The sequence below is a fragment of the Falco naumanni genome, chromosome 5 (genome assembly GCF_017639655.2).
Source record: "Falco naumanni isolate bFalNau1 chromosome 5, bFalNau1.pat, whole genome shotgun sequence".
NCBI lineage: Eukaryota > Metazoa > Chordata > Aves > Falconiformes > Falconidae > Falco > Falco naumanni.
The window spans coordinates 5678372-5705070 of NC_054058.1; the positions used below are offsets into that span (position 1 = coordinate 5678372).

Sequence of the window (26699 nt, forward strand, 5' to 3'; positions counted from 1 at the left end):
AAGAGGGGCTCCATCTTTCCTGTTGAATATCAAGCAGCATGCAAAAATAGCCGTTTGCAGCCACGGTGAAGATTTGCTTCTATCCATGAAAATCCAGCATGTTTTATCTGACCATAGGTCAGGTGTTTGTTTGGATTAACAAACAAAAGGGATGCCAGATGTAAAGAGGAGAGCAACTGTTTTTAAATCAAAAGGACTCTTATTTTCTCTCTTCCATCTAAAAACTCTAGTGGCAGCGTTTCAAGATGCTTAGGCCATGTTTCAGTGAAAATGACTGCCAACTTTTCCTTTGCTGTGCTGTGGCCAGCTCTAACGGAGGATCTGGTATGTGATTAGGCTTCTTAAGTGGCAGGTGGGCGAGTGCATCCACTTACGGAATTATTGTTGAAATGAGGAGCTTTTGGGACTTCTCTGCAGGAGCTCTGAACTGTTGGAAGCATTCCATCTGATTTCTCAAAAATGCTTGCTTATAGCCTGGAAAACTGCTGTCTTTACTGCTGCCTTTTGGATTTACTAGAGCCTTGAGCGAGCCATTGGCTTCTCTCTGAGCATGTACTGGTTTAAATACACCCATGCAGAACAAAGAAGATCTGGCCAGGCTGTGTTCATTTCCATTCTGACTGACTTAAGGTGAAGGGTGCCCACGAACATCTGCAGGACTTGTTACCGCTCAGTGGGCAAGAGCTTACCAGAAACGTTGGACTGATCATCTGCTATGTGCACTGGGGGGTTTATAATTGACCTCTTTGCTCCTGCCTTAGCAGAGGACAACCTTAGTTTTTACGCTTCAGACAAGCACAGTTCAGAGTGAATAGATCTTCACACCAAGACCTAGGACCCAGCTCTGTTCTAGTCAGAATAACTGGCAAAAAATCCCCAAAATTCTTTTCTGGGAAGGAGGAATCTCAGTTTGGATGCCTACTTGTAAGGCTGTCATTGCCACAGTTCTAGATAGCCCGTACTACCCAAGGGACTCCTGAAGGAACATGACATGTGATGGGCCTTGATCGATGCAGAGATGTCCCAGAAGCCCGCAGAAGAGAGGAGAGCGCCCATGTAGCAGCAGGCACGTGGATGCATGATGAGTATAGCAGTGATCTGTCTCTGACCTGGTTCGGGAGAGCAAGGGCTGCTGCAGGGCAGGAGGGAGGACACTGGCAGAGCTGGAGGGCTCTGGGATTTGCCCACAGTAGTGATGTTTGTACCTGGGGTGGTACAAAGCTTGTCTTTTCCAACTGCCAAATGCATCAACATTGTAGACCAGGGAGAAAAAAATAAAGTATTACAGAGATTGGAGGGATGGGGGGAAGGAGTATTATGCTGATTTGTTTATCAGGAAACAGAACTTTACTGGGACACAATACAAAACTACAAGCACATTATCCCACTGCGTTTCCAGCTCCAGCACCAGCTCTTTTTTTTTTTTTTTTTTTTTTTTCCAGGTGAGGTATTATTGTGTTAATACTTGCAGGAGGAGGGAAGAAACGAGTCCAAATGCCCCTGTTTGAAACGTCCTATCAGTGCATAAAATATGTCTGCGGATTTGAGAATTACGCTGACTTCACAACAGTATATTTCAGATAAATAATTTATCTCCTGCAAACACATTTCTGTGCTCTTACACATCCATTTGTTTCTGGAAAGCAGCGGGGGCGACGGGGAGGCAGGAGTGATTGGTGCTCGCTGGGGAACTTTCTGTGGAGCCGCCTGTAGTTTAGGTGTTGTTGGCCGCTGGAGGTAGGGTTTTGTTCTCCCAGCCACCAGCTCCCACATCATAAATAAAGCCATTTTGGAAACAAGAGGCACCTTGAGCTAAAACTGGCATTTCTCACAACATTGGCAGATCAAGCCAGCAACTGTTGATTTTAAATGTTTAATGAGCAATATGTTGCTGATTCTGGTCATAATGCTGTGTTTGCCTAACCTTTCTCGGTGTGCTCCCTTCTGCTGTATCACTGGCAAGTTTCCAGGAAAGGAGGAAAGGGGAAAAAAAAAAAAAAACAAACACCAGAAAGGGTGAAGCAGGGCAGAGACAGGAGGAAAACTGAACGACTTGAGGAGAAGGGGCGTAAAAGGCAGAGGTAGAATTTAATTAAAAGGAAGAGACAGCAGCAGGATGTTGATGCTATGTCAGAGTATCAGGGAGTGCAGGGAAAGATGACTTTTCCCTGCAGAGATATTCTTATTCATACTGAGGGAATTGGAAAAGAAAGGCTGGTTACTAGGAGGAGGTGGACAGGAGGAGCTGCGTGGAGGTGAGCCCCAAACCAGGGAGTCTCTTGAGATGCTTCAGTTATCTGGTTAAAAGCAGGCAAATGGGAAGAGAGGCGGCATTGTACAAAGCAGGAAGATGCTCAGTTACTTCCATGTCAGGCTCATATAACGCTCACTCTAAAGACGATCTCCAGAATGCTGTATTTTTTCCAGTTTGTTTTTGTTCGACCTCAAACCCCTGAGTGGTTGAGCGTAAGCCTGTTTGACGCTGGGTTGCAGGTTGGCTATAGAAAGGCTTATGAGCAGGTGTAGGTATCTTGGGGTACCTTCCTGAGAGTACCTTCCTCAGAGGCTTCCTTGACGAGTGGAGGTAGGAACATGCAATGGAAACAGAAGGCGGCTGCTTTTATAGTACTAAAGAGAAACTGCTTCTGCTGCTGCTCTCATCCTAAATGGGACCTTCCTTCTCCTGGTGTAGGTACTTGCCATTGCTGGCTGTAGAAGGCCAAGCCCTCACACTTTATCCCACGGCTTGTGTGCTAGGGGAAGCACAAGGCTGAAAATATTGGATGCTGAAATCTTTTCTCTTTGGAATTGAGAGGTTTTGGGCAGCACGGTCAAACCCTTCCCACTCGTGCACCTTGGACACTCCTCAGCAGGAGTTATCCATGGAGTTACCACGCAAAAACTGTGGAAGGTTTTTGTAATGTGTTGATTTGGCTCTTGAGTGAGACCAGGCATTTTCTCATCTTCTAATCATTACCTGTTTGGCTGATGTTTAAATCAATGACTGTGTGCCAAATATTCACTGCCCTATTAGAAAGCCTCTTTTTGTTTTACATAATGGTGCATTTATCACTTCCATTGCATGTACAGCACAGTATATATTGTCCAAAAGGGAGATATAGATACTAGGTCATACTTGGGGAAGGAGGATTTTTTATTTTTTTTTTAATGAGGAGAATATCAGTTTTGCAATGCTTGTTATACTTTCATTTCCAGCCTGCTGCATACAAATTGTGTTATATAAAGTTGATGACACACAAATATACGTATAGGAAAGTGTGCGCTGAGACACTGTGAGACAGAAGCAGAAAGCAACAGGGCACAGAGGGTGTGTTTAAGAGCTGCCTTGCCAGGGAAAGGGCAGTGGTCCAGCCAGGCCACTGTCTTTCCTCCAGCAATGAGAGAAGTTTATGAAGAAGATAGTGTCCTTTATTTATATAACTGCTTGATTTGTTGTTTTTCCTTCATGGCTAACCCTATCACCTCCTGAAGTTACTCGCTTCCTTGTTAACAAGTGAGAGTGAAACATGGATGTATGTTCCGCAGTAAATTTTCCATTTCTAAGAGCAGGTATGCATGAGATTGCTGGATTGACCTTCTCTCTCTACTTTTTACTCCTGTTTTTACACCACCGTGATACCTTCTGTTGTTTTCTTGCTTTCTTGATAAATGTCCTAAGCATCAAAGCTAGTAAATGCGGAAGATTTTTAATTAGCCTTGAGCTTTTCGCCAGGGTCCTCAAGAACAAATAGACACAAGCCCTTAACAGTTCAAATCGAACATATCTTCAGTGGGTCATCTTCAAGGAAATTTCCAGCGGCCCAGCTTCCCTAGGTGAAGTTCTTTGCTGCCAGCACCTCCCAGCGGTTTCCTTTTAACTGTAGCGCACTCCATCAGTTGAAGGACTGGGTTTTGCTACCTTCTCCCCACTCCCCCCCCCCCCCCCCCCCCCCCCCGCCCCAGCCCCAGTTCAATTCCCTACAGCGTCAAAGTCACATGAAATCTTTTCCAGCCACATGGTGTGATGTGGCATTGTCTGTCTTGGAGCAATCGCCCCGTGTGTTTGCCACGTAACAGACAATTATAAAAGCAAAACAAAGCTGAAAGTATAAGAACTCTCCTCCCAGATGTTTCTCCAATGCACTATTCCTCTGTGAATGTTTTTTGTCATTGCAATAGCTCAACTGAGTTACAGTCAGGTTTCGGTCTTTTAGGCAGATATACGAGTGGAAGGAGAAAAGGGTTGGAAGATAAAAAAGAGAATAATAGGGGAAGAGGAGGAGGGAGGGAGTGTAAGAGGGAGAAGTGAAAAGACAAAAAGAGTTATGTGAACTGAAGAATGGGAAAAAAAAGGGTGAGAAACTGGAAGCAGGGGGGTGATGGGTCAAAAAGCAGAAGAGGTGATTCAGACCTCGGTGATGGCAAGGTCTGAGACTTGTGAGCTTTTCTTGGCAGGGCAGAGCCCTGTAGAATGCACTGTAATCTCTGTCAGGGCCCTTCAGTTTAGGGGCATATAAATGGAGTGGAGTTTATTGCGAATTCTGGTTAATAACCTTCTCAAAGGAGAAAACTCATGTATTCTCTTTGAAATACAATTTCTTGTCTCATAAATTGAAACAGCTGCGACTGTTCCCTCTGCACACAATTTTTTTTCATCTTTTGCCTTTTTTGCTGGGTGTATGCATATGATTTTGCTTAATGATTTTTCCCTGCAGAAGGAACTCAGAATGTGGTGCTGTATACAGGTTTGTGATCAGTGTCTTTGCACAAGCACAAGAAAAATGCCTTGGGCATTTTCTGCTTTTAGAGAGGAACAAGTGTTAGGCTATTAGTCTGAATCTAACTTAGACTGCATTTCTCCTGAGAAAACTCAGTAGGAATTTCTGCAGCCTCATTCCCTAGAAAGACTCTTGCCTAAGCTGAGATTTAATCTGTCACCTAGACTCCACTCTTGGAACTGGAAAGGCTGCTAGCACCTCCATAGCTACCATGCAGAAAGCAGAGAAGAGAATATAGGCGAGCATCTCAACGGCCTGTGGTCCTGCCACAGCTCTTAAGGCATGGCCTCCTGCACAGGGCTGGTGCTGGGCACCACGGTGCAGATGGGGAGTGGTATTCCCACCTGGAAAGGGAAACGAGACCATCTCTCTCCTTGTGACTCTAAGCAGTGCTACTCTCTGCCAGCGTCAACCCTTCTCTGTCTCTCTGAGGGCTCCTAAAAGTCTGATCTTTCTTTTTTCTTAATTGAAAGAGCCAAGTTTGCCTTTGGGCCAGTGCAGAAATCAACCACTTTTGTGTATGACTCTGTGTGCAGAAGCACGGATGGGGAGTCAGATCTTCCTGCCTCCAGCTCACTATCTGCTCCAAGTTAAAGTGGTCAAATCCCTGAATCATTAAGCAAGTGACAGATGAGTTAACATAGCATGCTGGCATGAGCAGCACACACAAATGTCCCGAGGAGGTTCAAATTCAGAGGGTTATATGTCACCTTCAGCCAATTTCTGTGTGGAAAGAGCTCAGGAAGGCTTTTTGGTTAAGTGAAGAAACACCTAAATAGGTATCTCAGTTTCTCATTCCTCCAGCTCTCCCCCATGACTCCCTACCAGTGCCTCCAGCTGGAAGAGGAGACAGGTACAGAAAAAAACCCAGATTTTTCAGATCTGAGTGGAGAGCTCTTCCCCGCCTCATAGCAGACCTCAGCCTTCCCGTTATATGTGACAGATGAGAGCCTGTTTGGGCAAGCTGCACGTTCAGGAGATCACAGAGCAGTGAGGCCACATGCTGCGTTAGGAGCAGAGCTTGGTCTCCAGCAGGCTGGGCTTTGTCCCCATCCCCTCTTGCAGCAGCTTCCTGCTGCATCCCAGCTTATGGGGTCCCTCCTGTGCATCCATCAGGTGGCCCAGCTCCACTGCGTGACAAGCTGCCGCAGCTGGGAGATGTGAAGAGCCTTTGCCCACCAAAACAGACTTGCAAGTGAGGGTACCGAAACCTCAAATGACCCCAGTGACACACGACCAGAGAGGCTTACAGCGTTTCTTTCCTCCTTGAGCCTCTTGGCAGCTACACTGGCCTCTGTGCAGACCAGGGTTTGTTCACAGCCTAGGGAAAGAGCCTAGGGGAAGAAGAGGAAAAGAAATGCATGGGAGCTCTTCCAGGGCTACATGGAAAGTGCTGCAGATTATCTTCTAGATTTCCTGCAGTGCTGGGATTATCTGAGGTTTGTCACTATGGCTTCTTCCTTGCCTTTTTGATCCATGAGTCCCAGACTGTCTCGTAACATGGAGCATGTTATTAACTGAGACCTTCTAGGGGACTTACCTGTATTTGAAAAGGTAGCAATGAGAGCACTTGCTTTCTTAGGAATGGGATGGTGGTTAATTGGGTATTTTATCTGCCTTTAATGAAGTGAAGCAGGAAAGTAAGGAGCAGGAGTCAGCACCAAACATTCCCACTCTGTCCCAAGCCTTCGCTATCAAACATTGTGGGAACTACCTCTCTTCCTACTTGTACGTCCAGTGCGTGCATACACACCATCTAAGTGTCTGAGGCTCTTAGCGATACTGCCAACAGCTTGGTATTGCCTGTGGGCAGTGAAATTGCTTACCACAGATCAATATGCCTGTTATACATCTTCTTAGTTACCCCCTTGTATGTTGTACTCCCACCCAGCACTAACTGCATTCACCACTGCTTTCCCATGGTGATCCACCTTGCTCAGAGCTCTGCTTGCTTGCCCTAACCCTCTACACCCCCTCGCTTTTTTTTAATTAACCTTTCATCTATATCTCATGCTCTGTTTCTCATTTCCTTATCTATTACCTTTTCTGTCCTTTTCCTGAAGACTTGTGCCTCACAATCTATCTTCGATATGTCACTTTTTAAAAATTTGTTGTTCTCTTGCCAGTTCTTCCCCTTTCTCCATTCTCCTTCCTTCTCTCCCCTTCCTTCTCCTTCCTGCTTGTTGCAATCCCACCTGTAAATGCAAGCTTATACTGCCTGGGCTGTCTCAGGACCTTCTGCTCCTGAAGCAGTGAAAAAATACAGTCTGCAGGTGAATTTGCCATTTTAATGTAGTTAACATTCCTCCCCTCCTTCATCTGTTCCGCAATCGCAGACTGCTGAGATTAGTGGCATAAAGTCCCACCAGGGTATTGACATAACCTATAAGCCAGGAAGTTGTTTTAATCAAACCCAGCATCCCATTTGGAATGCTGGACTTAGAAATACAAGGACAGCAGTTTTGAAAGCAGCTGAGAAATAAGGAAATAAGTGTTTGGGGAGAGAGGGTTTGAAAACCTTTTTTTTTAAATATTATTTCAATAACTTATGGTTAGAAGTTGCAGGATTATTTTTTTTTTTTCCCACTGAGTCCTCACCTATACCCAGTGCTCAGGTGGAGTATTAGTGTTGGAGAGGTGATAAAAAGGAATTTGATTGGATGGCTGGATTATTAAGAGGGGCTATTACCCAGTAAAAGTGTCAGAGGACCTCAGTCCACGGGGCATGGATGATTGCTGTGGATGAATTCCTGGTCCTTGGAGGCCAGGTGGGAAGGCGTGATTGTCGTGTTTTTCTCCCACCCCCAGTAAAATTTAGAGCAGCCTTGGATGAGCCGCTCATAAAAATGTCTGTGATGTTGCTTGGAAAGCAGTGAACCAAAGAAAGAAGATACCCAAAGTTATTTGTCAGTCTCTAACTCACCAACTCCACCTTTCTCTGTTTCCCTTCGTCCACTCTTTCTGTTTTCTAAAGAGACAGTGTTTGTCAGCGTATCGGTATGATCCACAGGTCAGCAGAGCAAGGGCGAAGTATTGACAAGCCGTTGCCCATGCTTCCAGTGGCAAAGCTGGTGAAGAAGAAGAAAGTGCTGCAGTAGAAGGAGGGGTGACTGGATGCTGCATACTGTGCTGGCAGTCAGGACGCCTGCTGTCAGTGCAGTCCGGTGTTGCAGCACTGTAAACTGCCAGGAGAGAGAGAAGTGGCCCATTTGCAGCCTTGGTTTGTGTGTACGGCGGCATGAAACCCACATAAAGCATCCAGTTTGTACATTATGGTGATGAGAGACAAGGGGAGATTTCTGTCCCCAGCCGGTGATCAGTTTATTCACTGAAGTATGAGGATTGATAGCACTTGTCACTATTAGCCCAGCTAATATAGCTGCAGATGCTACATTTAATCATATAAACTATGCGGCGCAATTGCAGAACAAGGGCCTCTGGCCTGCACCACTGGAAAAGCAAGCGGAGCGGATTCCTAAAGGGCTGATAGAGAACTGCAGTCGTCCTGCATCCTTCTGACAGGAAAAAAGAGGATGTGTCCTGCTTCTGCGTGGCACTCCGTGTAGGGTTTTGTGTTTGCGTGTGTGCACGTGTGTGGCTTGCTGACAGCACGTGAGAGAACAGAACGAAAGCATCTTCTGCATGTCATCAAGAGTATGTGCGGGAGAAAGCAGAGCTCCACTGTGTATAGAAGCAAGAAAGGAGTGGTTGGGGCGGGAGGATGTGCCCAGTCCCCTTTGTCTGTCTTTTCATAACATCATATACCTGACAACCTTGTCCAAAAGGAGAGTGAGAGCAGTTGGGATGTGGTGCTGCCCAGCAGCGCAGCTGTGTAACGCAGGGAGCAGCTTCTATGTAGCTAAGACCAGAGCCCTACAACAAGGTGTTTGCAGCACGATGTGGACAAGTTAGGAAAAGAAAAGGAAGGTCTGGAGTTTCAAACAGCAGCCTCCCTCCACTTCTGCTGCTTTCCAGGAGTGTTTGAAACCAGCCATTACAAGTTTTCAGCCATTAATGAGATCTCTTCTCTTGTCCCGCCGGCCAAAAGGTGTTCTGTCGCGGGTGTCCGTGAGGCTGCATGGATGCCAGCAGCATGCAACGCTTGGGACAGTGGAGGCAAATGGCACTCAGAGCTGCAGTCCTCTGAAAAAGAGAGGCAACAGAGGAGCGCCCACTCCCACGTCACGTGCAGCTCTACACGCAACACCGCAGGCACACCCCTGCACGCAGCCTCTCACCCTCACTCCCTGCCTGCCATCCTTCCCCCATGCACACCCTCAGGCTAATGCTTTGTCACACTTCCAGTCCCACACCCGTGTTTCCACGTGTATTTTTTGCACCACCCATGCACATGCACTACACGCGTGTAGTTCCTGTGTACTCTTTCAGCCACCTGCATTTCTTCTGGTATCCCCACGAGCTTTCGCACTGCTCTTCTTACGATGCTTGGCAGCTCTCGCCCGCGTGCCCAGCTGGTACTCGCCCATGCTCGCCATGCTCTCACGTTCTCTGTCTCTGAACACCCAGCCCTGTAACCCAGCTGTTATTAGTTTGGTTCAGTCATGTGTGTCTTGTCAGACACACATCTGCAGTCAAGTGGCCCAGAACAAGACTGGCATCTATCGGGGTTAAAAATTAATATGCTGGGAACATCCCTCTTCTCTAAACTCACACCCTGATAACATAGCCCCCAAGGGGAAGAGTTTGCAGTGTAAAGATAACTGGTTTGTGGTTTTCACTGAAGGAGCTTGAGGGAGGAAAGTCCAGCCCAACACCTAGCCCTTCAAATGAAGTGACTTGTCAAGTATGCAACAGTGGCAGAGATCTGAGAAGCAGTAAATTTAGCAGCACTCACTTCCACTGACAGCCTGTCATGTGCTTGAAACATAAATAGTGGTGGAGACAAATCACTGCTGTTTTCCTATTAAGCTTTGGCCCACTGGCCTCCTGGCTTGCCAGCAGCATTTCTACCTGGTCTGCTGGCATGTCTCATCTCAGGGATGGATGTGCCTCCCCGCTGCAGGCTTTGGGAGAGTCGGGATGGGAATTACCATGCTGTTATTTCCTCAGGTGTCCTTGGTGTCTGGGTACTTGCTCCTCAGCTGATGGATTTCTTGCTCAGGCCACACGTTGCCAGCACCTCCTCCCTCCACCCAAGGTTGAGGAAACACAGATGCAGTCCCTGGAGGGCTCGTGGCTTTCATCCCTGCCCCTAGTTTCTTCCACATAGCCTGGCAAGGTCGTGCTGATGGAGTAAATGAGGCACTGATTTGAATACGGGAGTAGAGGTGAAGCTTTCCAGTGCACCTGAGTGACTCGGAAGCACAAATGACATTGAAAGCCACTGGGTCTTGTCCCATTAAAGCATTTAGTGGCTTTTGGAAACCCTGCTTTCAAGCACTAATTATTATATAACCATTTAATAAAACATGCCATCAGAAGCTCACATTAATCTTTGCAGAGATGAGAGACATCACTTAGTGCTCTAAATTAAGGAGGCAGGAAAAGGGACTGAGCACATTTCCCCTTCTTCCCCCTCTTTACCAGTTTTGATTCCTCTTCCCCTCACTCCTCAAGGAAGATGAAATCATGCTGGTGATTAAGGTGGTCCACTTTGTGTTGGTTTAATTAGAACAACTGCTGTTTCAGTTACAGTAAAACTCTCACTGGTGTGCAGTTGCAAAGGCGCTCTGATGGGACTCCTGCCTCTTCAGGAGCTTTGCGGAAAGGAGCCAGCGAGCCCTCAGCGTAAAATTCATGGTTTCCCAGCTTTCTTGAGTCTTTGGGCTGCATCTGGCTCCTGTAGGACCTAGAGGCTCCTGTCAGAGCAAAACATCTTTCTCCCCAGAGGAGACAAATGTATCTGGGCGGTTGGGAGGGGAGAACGAAGTGCATTCCTGTCCTTGGCAGTGACAGGTGGATACAGAGAGGTGAAGCCCAGTGAGGCACTTTTTATTGGTATGATTGGCCATGGTGTTCTCACGCCAGCAGTGTTACAGTTGGAAGTCTTCTGTAAATATCACTACAAGAAAGAATACGAGGGAGCTGGGATAAAGGCAATGAAATATCTTTTTGGTTTGCCCTCCGGGCCCTTCCTTACCCCTAACTGAGGGTGTAAGCTGAAAGAAGTCAGAAAGGAGTTGGTTTGGAAACTCTTTCTTCTACTTATTGTTTTCTGCCTTCTCCCTTTCTCATGACCCTCGCCTTTTTCCCGTATCCCTGGTGGAGCACCTCTGCCTCACAGCCATGATTTGCAATAGTTAGTGCTGGTGGCCAACAAACCGCACTTTCTGTGGTAGGAGTTGCACCAGGGAGCTGAAAGAGCTCAAAGTCCGGGTCTGTATTTCCTCTCCGCTTGCCTGCCCTGTAGGGCTGTACAAGCTGCGATGTTAGTCACAGAGCAGATGCCTTCCTCCTCCTTTGCAGTCAGTTCCTTGAGAGGTTGACAGAGAGAGACTCCTGATTCTTTGGAAAGCAAGGGAGTGGCTAACAGCATAGGAATTAAATATCCTGGACTGAAGCAATCATTTATCTGGACCACTGTTGCTATGAATCAACTGCAGATGATAATATCACAGGAGCCAGCCCAATTGATCAGAAGTCCCTGCAGCATGTGAGCCCAGACAATATCTTCCCAACACACCCCACCCTGCCTCAAAACCTCTGTGATCCTTGCTTTGATACCTGGCAGTGCTTCATGCCTGCTCAATCCTAAAACCAGCCATTTAGCCTCATCTCCTGATCCCTTGTTGTGCTCCCTGGAGAACAGCCCCTTTGCTCCTTCTACCAGGAGCAGATATACGGGAGATGGTGTCAGGCAGTCACTGTGCTGGATCTAATTGAGAAACATTGCAGCAAGGAGAGTGGTCAACAGAAAAGCAAACAAAACGATTTTTCAGGGAGCTAATCCACCTATACAAATATTGGCGCCAGGCATCACAACACACTGACATGTTTTTGAAAGGGTAAATCTTGCTGAGGGGTGGCTTAGCTCTTTGACCTCATTTCCTCAGTTGAAAACTATAGCTCTGTAAAAGATCAGTGGCAAGATCCAGGCTGATACGGAAATCCTGGTTGTTTAGGTTTTAGTTGTAAACTCGGTGTTCAGAGTAGCCTCACTGGAAACAGGGATGCGCTACAGGAACTGCCATCTTGCAGAAGCACAGGAGGTTCAGGGGCTGTGTGATCTGGCCGTGAAATGTTTGCCTCCAGCTTGCAGAGAAAGAGCCACAGCAATGTGCAAGCTTCTAAAGTAATGGGTTTTCCCATTTCAGGTAAATCAGGGCCAATTCATAATTTCTCAAGCCTTCTTCCAAGTTTGAAACGTAAAAGGATGGAATTATATGGGCTAAGTTGGGAATTTTAAAATTTTTGGTAATTTTTAAGTTGGATTGAAGTTCTGGGTTCATTCTTACTCCCTCATCCCAAGAAGTATGAGCAGACATAAGACAGAAGGGAACGAACCCATTATATTTAAAAACAGGGAAACCTTTTCATGGATGCCTACAAAAGCGAGCCACTGACTCTAGCACAATAGTATATTGAGCACGTCTTGCTCTACGGGAGACACAACACTCTTGTAAGGAACATAACAAGGATTTTTAAAGATGTCACCAAGCACAGACCAACCCTATAGTTCCTAGATTGACAGACCGGCACAGTTTGTACCACTGAGTGTCATCACATGAGATTTCCCTCAGGTCTGGGACTGACCTAAGGATTTGTGGAATTAAACTAGAGACTACATTGCAGTCCGTCCCTGCTCTTCACTGGCAGGACAGAAACAAATTCAGGCTGGCTTCTTGTGGACCTTGCCCCAGATGGGACTTGCTGCTGGTGATCTTTTCTTTGGCCTTGGGTCTCTGAGGAAGAACTTGTCTCCAGACTGTACAACGATGACAGCCTAAGTGCTTTGTCCAGAATGGGAGAACTTGCAGCGAAAGGAGTACGTGAGGCCAAATGAAAGGAAACCAGCTGACAGAGTCAACGAAGGCTGGAACGGCTGACTGCTTGCTGTTGTATTTTAATTGCCTTTCATAGGTTTCCATGATGTGCAAGAAAACCCAGTCCCCTGCATCAGCTCTCGGCTTGCATTACCTTCCTGTGCTTAACACAGGTGAGGAAACAAACACCGATTTATCTCCCCCCCCTCCACTGTTACTCTTGCCAGGGGCAACCACTGGCCCATCATCTTTTTGTAAGTGGTGGAGGAAGAGGGCGCAGCTCCCAGCAGAGCTGACCACACTGCTGGGAGTGAGAGATTGGTGTGCTGCCATCCATGTGTGCACATCAAATAACCCCCGTGCCTCGGCTGCCATTCTTTGTCAGAGCTCCTGTTTTCAACCTCTGTTTTATTAGCTGCTCCAGCATGGTCCCCCTCAGCCCTGGGGACTTGCCAGCTCCTGTCTTCGTAAGACACTCAAAGAGCTGGTGCCATCTCCGTGGTTCATCTAGCTGATGCCACCCTTCTAACTCACGTTGCTGCAAAGTAACCTCCAAAAGGCAGCAGGCAGAAATTCAGGGATGCAGAAACAGTGCAACTATTGGTTCATTCATGTTTATATGTCATTTTCTTGGCAGTAGAATTAAGCCTTGATATTTGGTAGCATAGTCATGACAACTCACATTGCAGCATGCAACATTTAGGGAGTATAATATTGTAGCTGTGACATTAGATGACTTAATTTAGCTCATGGTTCGTAATTGACTTTACACATTGGCATCACAGCCAAATTTTGTGCAAGAGCAAATTCATCTATCAAAAAAAATGCTGTTTGTGTTCATTAAAAAATTGTTAGCAAATTTGGGCTAAGTTCAGCAAGTAATTTTGAAAAAAAAAAGTTTAAAAATGTCATTTTCTTTGACATTAGATCATTTTTTTAAGAATTGTATCTCAAGTTCAGACGGAACATTAATTCCTTCCTCTGGTTCAGGAAAGAGCAGAAGCAAACCACTGGTGAAAGAGAAGGCTTTGACCTGAAGCAGGGCTGTATTTTGTTTCAGGGGGTGGTTCCCTTTCTTTCTTGTGTTCACGTGTGGATTTTCAATGGAAAATCTAATCAGTTGCTGAGATGCAGTAGTATATTGCACACCTGCTCCATGCCCACACTCAGGGTTGTGTGTGAGAGAGTGTGATGACCTTTAGTGGTCATTTATGAATATGAGTGAAGAGGGGGTGGAAATTCAGAGATGCAGCAGACCCGCTGTGGCTGCTTCAAGCAGACAGCCCCCCCCAACACGCACCCATGGCCGGGATGCAAGCTGCGTCTGAGCTGTCAGCTCTTGGCTTCCAGCTCCTGGGCAGAGACATCAGCGACAGCAAGTCGTCCCAAGTGGTCTCTCCCGCTGGGTTTGGTCAGCACTGTCCCTCTAGAGAGAGCACAGAGCCAGCCTTCAGTCTGGGGAGGCTGCTTTCAACCTGGAAAGTTTTATTTGCATGCTAGATGTGTGGGGTTTGGGGAGAAAGTCCCCACAAAAGTCACAGGCTTTCTTAACCCCAGCTGTGCCAGCAGGCGCCCGTGCTGCCCCAGCCGGGGAGCTCCTCGGGCGCAGTCCTTGGCTGGGGGGGCACGGCAGCCAGCTTTGCACGTAAGGAGAAAATGCGATTGCTGATGAGCAAGGTCCCGTGAATGCCAGGGGAACCCATGCCAGGGTGTTTCCTTCTGATCTGACTCATTCTCATTCATGAAGCCAGAGCCAGGCCAGAGCCCTCCCTGGCACTGCACTAGTTTTTTGGTTTATGTGTAATAGCTACAGACCTAAGGGCATGGGAGGCATGAGGCCAGCTTAAACAATAAATACCCTGCTGTGCCTTGCTGCTTAAACAGAGTAATTACTGCCTTACTACATGTGACCCCTCTGTTCCTGTCCCTCTGGCAGTTGTTATTTCATGGCTCCCTTTACACAAGGGACGTCTGCGCCTCTCTCCGTGCCGTACATCTCTCTGTTTGCCACCGTCTCGCCTCCTGTCTTTCTCACTCGCTCTGTCTCAGTGTGTTTCTCTTTGTCAGTAGCTGACTACCATTTTCTCTTTTCTCTTGCCACTGTGAAGAATGTCACTGTGTTTCTCTCTCCCAGCCACTGTCCCTCTCTTCATTCATTCGTTCCCCCTCTTATTTTTCTCCATCTATTTTTCTCTTGCTCTAAAGAGAAAAATGCTTCCCCGTGTTCACCACTTCCCATGCCACGCTAGTTTTTTCTGCCTTCCCTCCACACTGTAGCATTGTAGCACAAGCTATCCCTTTGCTCATCCACCATCTGCTGCTCTCCACTGATCTCTTTGCTAAAAACAAGCCTCTTCAACGAAGGGACAAAAAAAATTGCAAAGCTCATTGGAATCTGTGATGGCTGAGGAGACAGAGACTGATAAATGAAAACTTCAAAGTTTTGAATTTAAAAAAAATAATATCCCAGCTGTAGGTAAAACAAAAAAAATTATGTCAAAGGCTCCCTTAGCTATTCTTGTCTTTCAGAAGCCTGTTCCTAGGGAATGTAAGGTGCAGAGGGAAGGAGGGAAGTTAGGTGAGCAAAACTTTAAACAATAAATGGAGAGTGCAGAGAGAACAAAACCTGCAGTTCGGCACTGCAAGTTGCTACACACAAAACTTCAAATGGTATTTATTGATTTGCAATCTTTTTTATCTTCTTGCATCTTGTTTTAGGCAGAAGAGGGCCCAACAAAGATGCATAACCCCTTCTGCTCACAACTACAAAGAGGCTTGGAAGGAAAACAAACACAGAAGCAGGGTATCTGATCTCTTTCTCCACATACCAAATGCAAACAGATACTTTCAGTAGGTCTGAACTTCAGTTTAGTTTAAGACCACAAAAGTATTAAAAAAAAAAAAAAGAGAGAGAGAGAGAGAGAGAAAAAAAATATAGTAATTTCTGCACAAGAAGGAGCCCAGTGTTGGATGGACAGACAGGAGAGGACAGAGCAAAATGTGGCTGCAACCTCTGCAAACTAGCTTACCCTTTGGAGATGTAAGGAGCTAGGGCATGAAGGGAAAGGCCTCTTTGGCAGAGCACAAGGCTGAAGGCATCGCTGGTCCCTTGACTACCCGAAATGGCTGTCTGCACACAGTGCAAGAGGGTTTTCATCTGGGCGTGTGTCATTTCTAGAAAAGGAAGAGTTTATTTGAGGAATGAGTGATGGTGCGTGGCAGCGTAAGGGGCCATTTGGGTGGAGGTGGGGAGGACCCATAAATACATGGGGAGGGTGTAAGCCTGTGTTTCTGCACACAGTGAGATTTTTATATATTAAAAATATAAAATATATAATCATAAAACACAGAATATAATATGCATATTAAGTAGCTCTCTCTCATACATATACGAGAGCATAGGCTGCTGTGCATGCCAACAGGGTGACAATGTGCAGACTCCGTGGGGTTGTAGAGGGCTATCTCCAAAGGGTGGGGGAGAGGGGGGCTTCTTGCCAGCAGGCTAGGATTGCCGAGCAGGTTTGCTGTTTGAGTTCATTATTTACGTTACTGGGTCCAATTAGGAAGCCAGGGGATAGGAAATGTGGCGGAGGCAAGCGGGCCTTCAAAGCCTTCCCTCTGCACACATCAAAGCCGGCTGCTGCAGATCCCTCTGCAAAAAGGGCTCTGCCAGCTCCGAGCAGCAGCAGCCGCCTGGCTCACTCTGCTCGGAGTCATTCCCTGTTGGTTTGATTGTCAAGCCTCCCAGGCTCGTAGCCTCTATCTCCAGCCTCCAGAGCAGAAAGCTTCTCTTTCTGATTTACTGGGACAGAGTTAAGGAGCTACAGCTTGGCAAGATGGTGTTTAATGGGGCTGCAGCAACAATCCAAGTTAACTATGAGCATGTGAAGGGCAAAAAACCTGTAGGGAAGAAGGTTTCCTGGAGTTGTGGGAAGGGATGCTTTTGGATGAGAAGAACTGTGCTGCATGTGGGGTCATTCGCCCTGGGAAACCTGGAAGGCTCCTCACTGGGAAGGGGTTGTCCTGAACCAGACAAAACAGCCAGGAGACAACTCTTGTCAGTAAGGAAGGTTTGGCGGTAGGGTCAGGATTACGTCCCTGGATAACACACTCAAGGCAAGCATCTTCTTTTAATGGGAATGGAGTGGCTCGCTTGCCAGGAGCTGGCAGTCCCTCTCTTCACCTAATAGAATATGTTCATTGTTATCAGTACCAAAGAGCATTGTCCAAGCCTTCTCCCTCCCTGCTTTGATAAACTGCATAGTGACAACCATCAGCTCCCTGCCAAAGCTGGCTCCCGCACAGAAGCGTTTGTAAACTCGCTCGGTGTGTAAAGCTCTGTTCCTGTTCCCCCCGTTCCCCTTTTGCCTTAGAGGTTAGAATTAATATGACTCACCTAATCTGGCTGCCAGGGTGAATTAGTGAAAACATCTCTACAGCTCTGTGCAAGATATCACAATCTGACATTTTTCTAACACACCATGATACATCTTCCCTCTCCCTGATCTGTACTAGGACACGTCAATTTTATATAAATGATTTTTGTTGGAAATGGTTAACGTACTCTTAGAGGGGACAGGGCTGCAAGCAAAAGGGCTAGTCTTACAAGTGAGAGTAGCCGAGTTCTGGTAGCAAAATGTTGATGCTCAGGGTTGAAACAGGTCACCAGTGCAGGGACAAGATCAGTGCTACCACTATTTCAGCAAGAGACTGTCACAGAAACTTTCCCTGAAGTGTCATGCTCCTATCTGCGTCCTGGAGCAAGGGAATGAGGAGCTGAATGGGCCTACTGATGCCTTTGGCATGCCCTTTACAAGAGAAGCCCTCCCTTTCACTCATTCCCAGAGAGCTGCACTGGGCAAACCAGCAGCTCATGGTGCCTTGGGAAGGGCTGGCGCAGCTGTGAAAGCTCTCCTGCTGGACATGGTACGGGCTTAGGCTCTGAGTGCATGTGTGTGTGCAGGGGAGAAGCTGAAAAACGTCTTCCCATAGGACAGTACATACCCTTTGAGGATACTTTGGAGCTCCACTGATGTGGTTCTCTGACAGACAGATTTAACAACACCCTTAATGAGGGTGCCACTCCATTAGAGCTGGTTAAGTCACCCTCAACCCTCTTTTCATTACGGTGACAGTCTTGTGACAAGGGCAAATTGCAGGAGAAGCAAGTCCCACTTGGAATGAACCCTGTGTATAAACAAGGCAGAATTGCAGAGCAAATGATTTGCAAAGCAGAGGCAAATTACGTTTTAACCTTTTCTTTGTGAGTCTTTCCCTGATGTCTGATTAACTTTCCAGTCAACTGGCTGACCTACCAACTGGGAGTGCTGCTGTGAAAGAAGGGGAGTGTTGGTTGTCAGCTGAAATTGGGGGTGGGATTTTCAAAGAGCATTATTAGCAGGTAGCAGTATGTGATAATATCTGGGAATTAAAAGAGTTCCCAAGCAAAAATGAACGACGCTATGGCAAAAACACAAACAACGTATTGACTGCACAGACGGCAGCACAGTGCAGAAGTCGTGATGCAATTCTTCATCTGTGTTCAGCCATGGCAACACCTCATCCGAAACGCTGCGTTCAGTTTGGGGTATTGCACTTCCAACAAAATGGGAACTTGTCAGTGAGGTCTAAAAGGAAAGAGCAAGAATGATCAAGGGTCTAAAAAAACCTTACCTACAGAGGAAGGTTGAAAGACCCTGGCAATGTTCAGAAAAAAAAAAAAATGGAAAAAAAAAAAGAAGGATGACAAGTGAGGGAGGAACATAAGTGATTTAAAAGTTGATAAAAGGCTATTGCAGAGAAGGAGGGAATGATTTGTTCTTTTTGTCTATAGTGGCTAAGACAAAAATAATAGCTTTAAATTGCAGCAGGGGAGACTCAGGTCAAACTTCAGGGAAAGTGCTCCAGTGGTAAGGACAGCGAAGCATGGGAACAGATCGTCTGGAGCGGCTGCAGAGCCTCTGCTGCTGGGGAGCAGATGGCTGCCTCCCTGGCATGACCCATGTGTCCTGCCTTGAGGCTGGGCAGTGGGCTAGATGGTGACTGAAGTCCCTTCCAGTACTATGACTCACCTAACTCTAGTCCTGCAGGGGTTAAGATCCACTAACATACCTGTGATTTACAGAGATAAGAAGTACCTGTGAAAATCCCACCCTGCTTCCTTCTGCACTGATGCTCCGTAGCATCAGCCTTAGAGCATAGCAGAGGACAGAGCGCGTGTCCCAGAGCAGTGGGTGGGCAGCAGGGGCCAGCTTTGCCTCCTTACCTTGTAAAATACACTGCTGCCAGGCAGTAAGGCCCTTCAGCAGGCAGTCAGGGGATGTGGAAACCTGCAGCCAAGCCGCTGTAAGTTTTAGGCTTCGCAATGAGATTCCAGCTCACCCGAACATCTTGTAGGAGCTGGAAAAGGAACTGCTGGCTTAGCCCCACTGAAAGAGAGGGGAAACCTTGTCTTTACATGAGCGTTATACAGGGACGCTGCTGTTTTCATGCTGAGTCTCCGTGACAGGGGGCGGTTTTCCCCTAGAATGGTTCTGAAAATTGCCTGGGGAAAAAAAATAAAATAAACCCCACAGAAATAATCGTGAAAGGGACATAGTTCTGAGCTGATTTTGAAGTTGCTGAAGTCCCTGCCTTTGATGCAGAAGGGAAATGCATGCAGCTGGCATCGCCAGCGTGCGTGGCCAGCCTGACCTGGGCGACGCGCTGCAGCAGGCTGTGCCCTGCGGTGGGATTCGCGGCAGGCAGCTCCACGGGAAACGTAGCGCCAGAGACATGGCTTAGCCACGGCCTTCACACGGTGCCACAGAGCCAAGGACACCAGCCTCGTCCTCGCAGGCACTATTTGAACTCCATCATTTAATGGAGTTCAACTCCAAGCATTTAATGCAAAATGGGCGGGGTTTCAGAAGTGCTCGGCACCTGTCGAGCAGAAAACGTCTTCTGGGCAGAGAGTTGCCTTGGAAAACCTGACAGCTCTCTGAGGAGCCTGAATGGGAGCCATTGCGAGCTGAACTTTTTTTTTTTTTTTTTTTTAAATCTGGCTTTTACCCTTTGACGGCTGGGGGACACTTTCTATATACATATACAGACACGCAACTGGGGCTTGTGGCTTTGCCTGCTGCAGACCAGTGCTTGCAGCCCTCTCGGAGAAGCAAAGCATCTCCCTTTAAACTGCTGCCAGCGTGGTTCAAATTCTTCCCAGGAGCATCCATACTTTGCTTTCTGAAGGAATAGGGTAGATATACTGGTCCTAGTATTTCATGCCTCCCTGGCACCTTTCATCCAACAATTCTAATGTGTTTTACATGGGTTAACCTCACCGCCCTTGTCTGACCAGGAGGTGATGGGAGAGGGGGGGCTATTAGCCACAGTTCATAGAGGGGGAGCAAGGGAATGACTCACCCAAGGTCATACAGTGAATTAAAAGCAAGGCCACAGACCTCCCCTGATTCCTGCCCCCGGCTGTAACCCCAGCGCTCAAGTCACTGCTTTCACGACTCCGCTAGCGAGGCAGCGCAGTTTAAATATGTCATTTGGTATGTACAGTAGATCAGGGATTTGTGATGATTATTGGTCTCCACAGATCAAATTACACTTTGTTTCTCTCAGTTTGGCCATGTTAACAGTAGCTCGGTCTGATTGATGACACTTTGACACTTCACGGTGGTGGTTGCTCTCAGAGACAGAAAGACATTTTTCACAGTTTGGCAGTAGAGAAAAGGGTGCTGACAATACACCACCACATCTGAGGACCCAGCTAGCCCTGAACCAGCCCGTCAGCCACAGGCTGACTAACCTTCCCTGGTACTCAGCCATCACACCCGTGAACTTACTCTGGTCTCAGGTGGTGGAGATTTTGCTGCTTGGCCTGGACAGCCTTTAAGATGCAATGCTTTGGTACCACTTGTATGCTTCCTTCCAAATTCTCAGAACCCAGGTTTTCCATAACTAAATTAAATGCTAGTATCTTGCCGATATGGCTTCTGAAATAACTTCAAAATCACTCATGACTGTTGTTTATTTGCAGAATCCCTGTTGTGATTGTTCCTCCGTAGCAATTAAGCAGAACGCTTCCCATAACTGAATGCCTAACAGAGCTACCATCTGTATTTTTCTATCCTACCAGGCAGAGAGTTTGAAGGCGAGGAAGAGTATCTGGAGATCCTAGGGATCACGCGAGAGCAATCGGGCAAGTATGAATGCAAAGCTGCCAACGAAGTTGCTTCAGCAGACGTCAAGCAAGTCCGGGTCACTGTGAACTGTGAGTACATCGCAACTGGAGCAGGTCAATGGGGAGAGCTTTGCCCACAGGCAGGGGTGACTTTAGGATAAATAGAGAAACTTTTCTGGCTTTATACTGTATGATCTTAAATGGAGAGAGGGGAGGACTGGGGAAACTTATCTGAAATCAGACACTTATCACAGGGTATAGTTTGTCCCTTAAACCTGGTAATATATAAGAAAAAAAAAAAAAAAAAAGAAGAAAAAAGAGTGTGAGAGAAAAAAAGAGAGGAGCTGTGAGTTGCCCCTGTCTCTCCCCTCAGAAACACTGGCGATGCCTTGTTTTCACTCATTGATATTCAGGAGAACAGTAGCGTGAAAAGAAGCTTCAGCAAGGCAGCAAGGAGCGATAACGATGGTTCAGCCGGTTCAGAGCAAACACACGCCTGCCCGCACCCAGCCGTCTCAGCAGTGCCTACATGGGTATCACAGCCCAGGGGCCTGGGGGGGGGCGTGCAGTAGAGGCACGTGTTAATGAGAGGGTGCAAAAACTTTACTTTCATGCTGGTTTCAGGTCATTAGCATGAAGCCATCTCTAAGAGACCCTCCGTGCATCAATGCAATACACAAAGGGGCTTGACCAAAGGATACGGCAATCCACCTTAAAACACCGAGAGGCACAGTTACCTGTGGCTTACATCCACACTTGTATGAGTGGGGCGTGGATCACATCACCCATACGTGCTTAGACAGATGTCCACTTCACTCTGCCAGCATGCTTCTCTCACAGTGACACAAGATATTTCAGACTGCCATTACTCTTACGGTTCAACATGTGTATATGTCCATCTCCGTATTTGTATGGCTCATATTTGGCACTAGAGTGATTTAAAGTGAATATCCCCATCTACCTGCCCTGTTTCCTTGCTTTGAAGGCTAATACCTCTGCAGCAGGGATGGATGAATGGGAGATATATCTTCTCCTGACCTTCTTCAGTTTTCATACCAGAATATTAACCCAAACTGAAACTGGAGATGGTTACAGACGTGTTTCAGGGTGCATATGCATGGCCTTGGTTCATGGGTAGCACTCTTGGGGAGTGGGTTAGGGCAGGCAGCTGACGGCAGCAAGTGTTTCAGCCCATCCCAGTCTTAATTTGCTACCACAGGTGATTTTAGCACATCTTAATACCATTCTTGCTCTTTGTCTCTTTCTTTCCCTTTGGGCCATCACATCAGATCAACTTGTCTGTCTTGTTTAGAAGTCAAGGTTATAGGCTCCCTGCAGCATCTTCAGAATCCACAGAGTTTTTTTATAGTTCCCTTAGAAATTGGGTGGCAGTGGTTTAGTACCAGCTGCTTCATGGGCCAAATTTGGCATTAATGTGAAACTGTAGTAGCAGATTTTCTGCACTAAAACTGTTGAGGTTTTTTTCCTGTCAAAAACAGCTGAGTTTATAAACCCAAGACATTCCCTGAGAACCAATTAATATTTTCAAATATTTCTGTGAAACATAATTTCAACGATGCTTTTATCATGGTTGAAACAGATTGTTTATATAAAGTCAGAATGTTTGATTTCTACTTACTTTCAAGTCATAGTAACTGTTATTTTTATTATAGTAAGATCTTAAATATTTTTACTGTTGGAATATATGAAAATATAAATTGGTGGATTATTTTAATATTATTATGTGGCCTAATTTGTAATGTAAGCAACTTATAAATTCCTTCAGGACAGATCTTTGCTTTTGAAACAAAGGGAAAAAAATCTAATGGGTCATGAGGGCCAAGCACAAGAAGAAAAGTCAGTCCTGTTTGGGGATTGAAAGCTAGACATTTGCATACAGCTTTTCTTATCTTGCTTCCTTAAACTATACCACGAGCAGCTGAAGTGTGAAAACTACAGTAAATTTGAAAAATGGGACCTGCTCGACCTTTGGAGCTTCCTGGCCATCTCTTATCGTCCGCTGATGCTGTGGAGCTCGTAGCTTGTCAGCGCAAACTGCAGGAGAGAGCATCCTCGCTTTGCTTTGGTCTCACACTACCACCGTGAGGCTTCCTGAGTAACGGCCCTTGCTCATCACAGGCAGGGAAACTGAGGCCTGGGGAAAACAGCTCAAGGGGAACCACTCCTGGCTTCCTCAACAGCAAGCAGCTGCTTTCTGAGTACGATAAGGCTGGTTTCTTCAGAGCCACCGTCTGCCGCTTCTCCTGGGAGAGCACTGCAGCGAGCATCCCGCCTCTCGCTGAGCGGGCAGCCGCGGGGCCAGCAGTGCCTTAACAAAAGCGGTGGCCACTGGGGTACGGCCAGTCCACCGGTCTGGGCGCTGTCCTTTGAAAAGCCGAGGAGGGTGGCCAAGGCAGGGACTGCTGAGAGTGAGGGGCTGGGCGCTCTGGCGCCCGCCCAGGGAGCTCACGCCTGCCGGGGTAATTTTCTAGGCCCGCAGAGAGGTACTGGTTCATCTTGTGACTCACCTCTTGAGCTGGATTCAGTGAAATGGAAAAGGTTTGTCTTGCCGCAGACGGCAGGAAGATAGACTGCTCGAACCAAAAAATCGAAGAAGGTTGCTTAAAAAAATCACCTTCGCTATCCTTTTATTACCCCTCCTCCTCTCCAAATTAAAATATTTACGTGAACCCACAGCCTTTGAATGTAGGATCCTATTTATGTACACTTATTAATATTTATGATGTTAGAGGGCACACTGCAATATCCCTAAAGCCCTGCATAAAATCCCGATTAAGGTCAGGAAAGGGATCACATTGAGATGGCTAATGTGTTCACAAACAAACTTCTTTCTGTATATTTTCCAGACAGAATTATTTTTTTCTTTGACTGACACAATCAATTTTGATTCTTTTTTTGGCCTTTCAGTGCTGGGATGGATACAGATGGCAGATCTGAACTCTGTACATGCAGAGTATGCTTTATGGTAACTTGAGTTTCAGCGAAGTAGCTGTCTGAGTCGCAGCCCCGTAATCTCAGGGAATGCAAGTATTAGTGATGAGAGACAAAGCTCTTATTCCCTGATCCCTCTCAGCAGCCAGGTGGAAATAATTCTGCCTTTTAACATGTAAAGCTTGTCGCTTAACATTTTGAACGTGGGGCTGGGATTGAAGATGCTGGTGCCTACCCCACCTGGCACCCAGCCAGCACTAAGACCTAACTCAGGTGGAACACACCGATATGTTCCCCAAGGGGTTTTTTGCCCATGGCACAATGCTCAAAGTAAGCAGAGGTGGGAGCACCATGCTGGGCTGAGGGCAAGCTTCACACAGAACAAGCCCTCTTGGAAGCTGTGACAAAGCATGATGTCCAGGAAGGTCTGGGCAGGATTTGTAACCTTAGACAACTAAGGGAAGTGTCTCTACAAGTGGTCTGGCTCTCAAAGTTGCACCCACAGCTCCTGGTAAAGCTCTTCCCTTTTAAGCCATGAATGTATTTCTGTCTCATACATGTTGTCTCGGTCCTTTCCTTTCTTTATTATAGTTTTGACATTAGACACAGAGGTTGTATGGAAAATAATTTTCATGCTAGTGCTAAATTCCTACTTTATTCCTTTTACTGTTGCTGTCTTCCTTTACCCTTGATAAAGTCTTTCTGTCTTCTTCTTCTCTCTGATGAGCCCATGTGAACTAGAGATCCACAGGTAAATATTCATAAATTACAGAAGTCCATCATTAACCTTAACTCTCCCTGTGTATGCCTATGCATTTATGACAGAACTTTATTCGGTGTTGCTAAAGAGAAGCACGCGTAAGGAGCAATGCTAACGCAGTGTATTAGGGAGAGTTCAAAGAGCAGCATTCTCCAGAGAAGCAGAGCGGGCAGCGTGTGCCACAGCAAGCAGCAGCCGTGGGCCCCCACTGGCCAAGATGGTTTGCATGAGGAAGCCAGCCCTGACACAGTTTCACTGTTTTGTTCCACCTGGAAGTGTGCGAAGTGACCGTGTGTTTCCTTCCTGCAGACCCTCCCACCATCACAGAGTCCAAGAGCAATGAAGCGGCCACAGGACGACAAGCCTTACTCCGGTGCGAGGCATCAGCAGTGCCCACACCTGATTTCGAGTGGTACAGAGATGATACCAGGTAAGACCTGTAGCTTGCCTCTTCCCTTCTCTCCTGTTTAGCCCTCAATAGAGGATCCTTAAAGAATCACTTATCATGCTCCCCGACTCTTCTCCTCAAACAAATTACTCTTCACAAGCCATGTAAGTCATAACGGTCACATCAGACTCAGCAGAGCCAGCATGGTGAGGGCTGGAGAAGGCAATCCCTGTCTGCAGTGGGGATGTTGCAAGAAGTGCAGAGGATGGAGCTCTGCAGAGGAATTGTAGAGGAATGAAGGCAGTTAATTATCATTGATAACATACAGCTGTGGGCTGGCTTCAGGGGCGGTGGGTTGGCTGATGTAGATAATGTGCAGCTGTGGCTGGTTCCTGCTAAGTAGTTAATTAGCTCTGAGGGGTAGGGAAGAGGAGCAGCTAAGGAAGAGAGACCTGGAAGAAGCAGAGGGAGGAGAGTGAGAGAGTGTACCCTGGAGGTAGGAGTGGCAAGGATGCAGCAGAGGCAAGAAGCAGAGTGGACTGGCCTGAAGAGTATGAAGAAACAGCATGAACAGTAGATGAACCTTTGAAACCTTGTGAGGGATTGGTGGCTGCGCAGGGGTAAGGTACAGGAACTACTTACTGAAGTTAACCTGGGATGGGATGGTAAAAGCCTTGTTGCAGCTGGCTAGTTTTGATAGTGCTGTGAAAGAGCTCTTGCCTTTAAGTCAGTTGTGGGCCAATAAAGACATCACTAGGGCTTTCTTCCTGATGGTGTTCATGTATTAAATAGCCCATGATAGAGAAGGGGAAAAAAAAAACCCACCAGGCAGTGTTAGTCTCCAAGTAGGTAATGCTACTTGGGGCACCTTCATCTAGGGGAAGGAACTGCTGAAGTGTAAGATTCCTCCATCTGTGTGACCTAAGCCACCCAGATATGCATGTGAGAGAAAAGGATAAAAGGGGTCTGTCCCTTATACCTGAGCATTTACCTGGCTCAGGCGTGGCTCAGCTTTGGTACGTGCATGTACTGGAACACATGAACCGGTGTCTCTCACCGAAAACCTTTCGGCCACCTATGGAGGAGCCCTCAGCTGGCCATGGTGTGTCCATTTCCAGGTGTTAGCTGCTGCTGGGTAAAGGCTTCCTCCCTTTCCTTTGGCTTTTCTTGCTTCTCCACTGCTTTACCAGTGCTATTTCACCCCACTGTGGTCCTTCTCCCTTTCATTCTGTCCTCCTGCTTTCCCTCAATGCCTTCTTTGGTCTCTTTCTCCTCGCATCTCCTTCCTGCCTCCCTCCATCCTCACCTGCCAGCTGGGCTGAGTGACTTTGGTTTCCTGCCTGCCAGGCAGTGATTTCCTTCCAAGTACACGGCTGCCATTGCACTACACACCTCTTCGCCTGTCTTCCCAGGATAAACAGCGCCAATGGTCTGGAGATAAAGAGCACGGGGAGCCAGTCTCTGCTGATGGTGGCCAACGTCACTGAGGAACACTATGGGAACTACACCTGCGTGGCTGCCAACAAGCTGGGAGTCACAAATGCCAGCCTATACCTTTACAGTAAGTATGGGAGAGGGTGAAGGGAGGTCTAGATTGCTCTCGCAAGGGCCAGGCCGTGTCAAAAGCCCAGAGTAACCAAAACTCAGGAAAGCATCTGCTTGCCACCCCCCACCCCCTCAAACCACCATGAACTGGCTTGCAGTG

The 26699-nt window shown here is 47.0% G+C and overlaps 1 protein-coding gene across 8 annotated transcripts in view; it reads left to right on the plus strand.

Annotated features, from left to right (window-relative positions):
- LOC121089196 (limbic system associated membrane protein) overlaps window positions 1–26699 on the plus strand; it is a 1018254-nt gene that overhangs the window by 962220 nt on the left and 29335 nt on the right. For all 8 annotated transcript variants that reach the window (XM_040596228.1, XM_040596226.1, XM_040596225.1 and 5 more), the window contains 3 exons: window positions 20850–20984; window positions 24916–25036; window positions 26407–26555. In XM_040596228.1, coding sequence (XP_040452162.1) covers window positions 20850–20984; window positions 24916–25036; window positions 26407–26555 — 405 coding nt within the window. The remainder of the gene's footprint in view (window positions 1–20849; window positions 20985–24915; window positions 25037–26406; window positions 26556–26699) is intronic.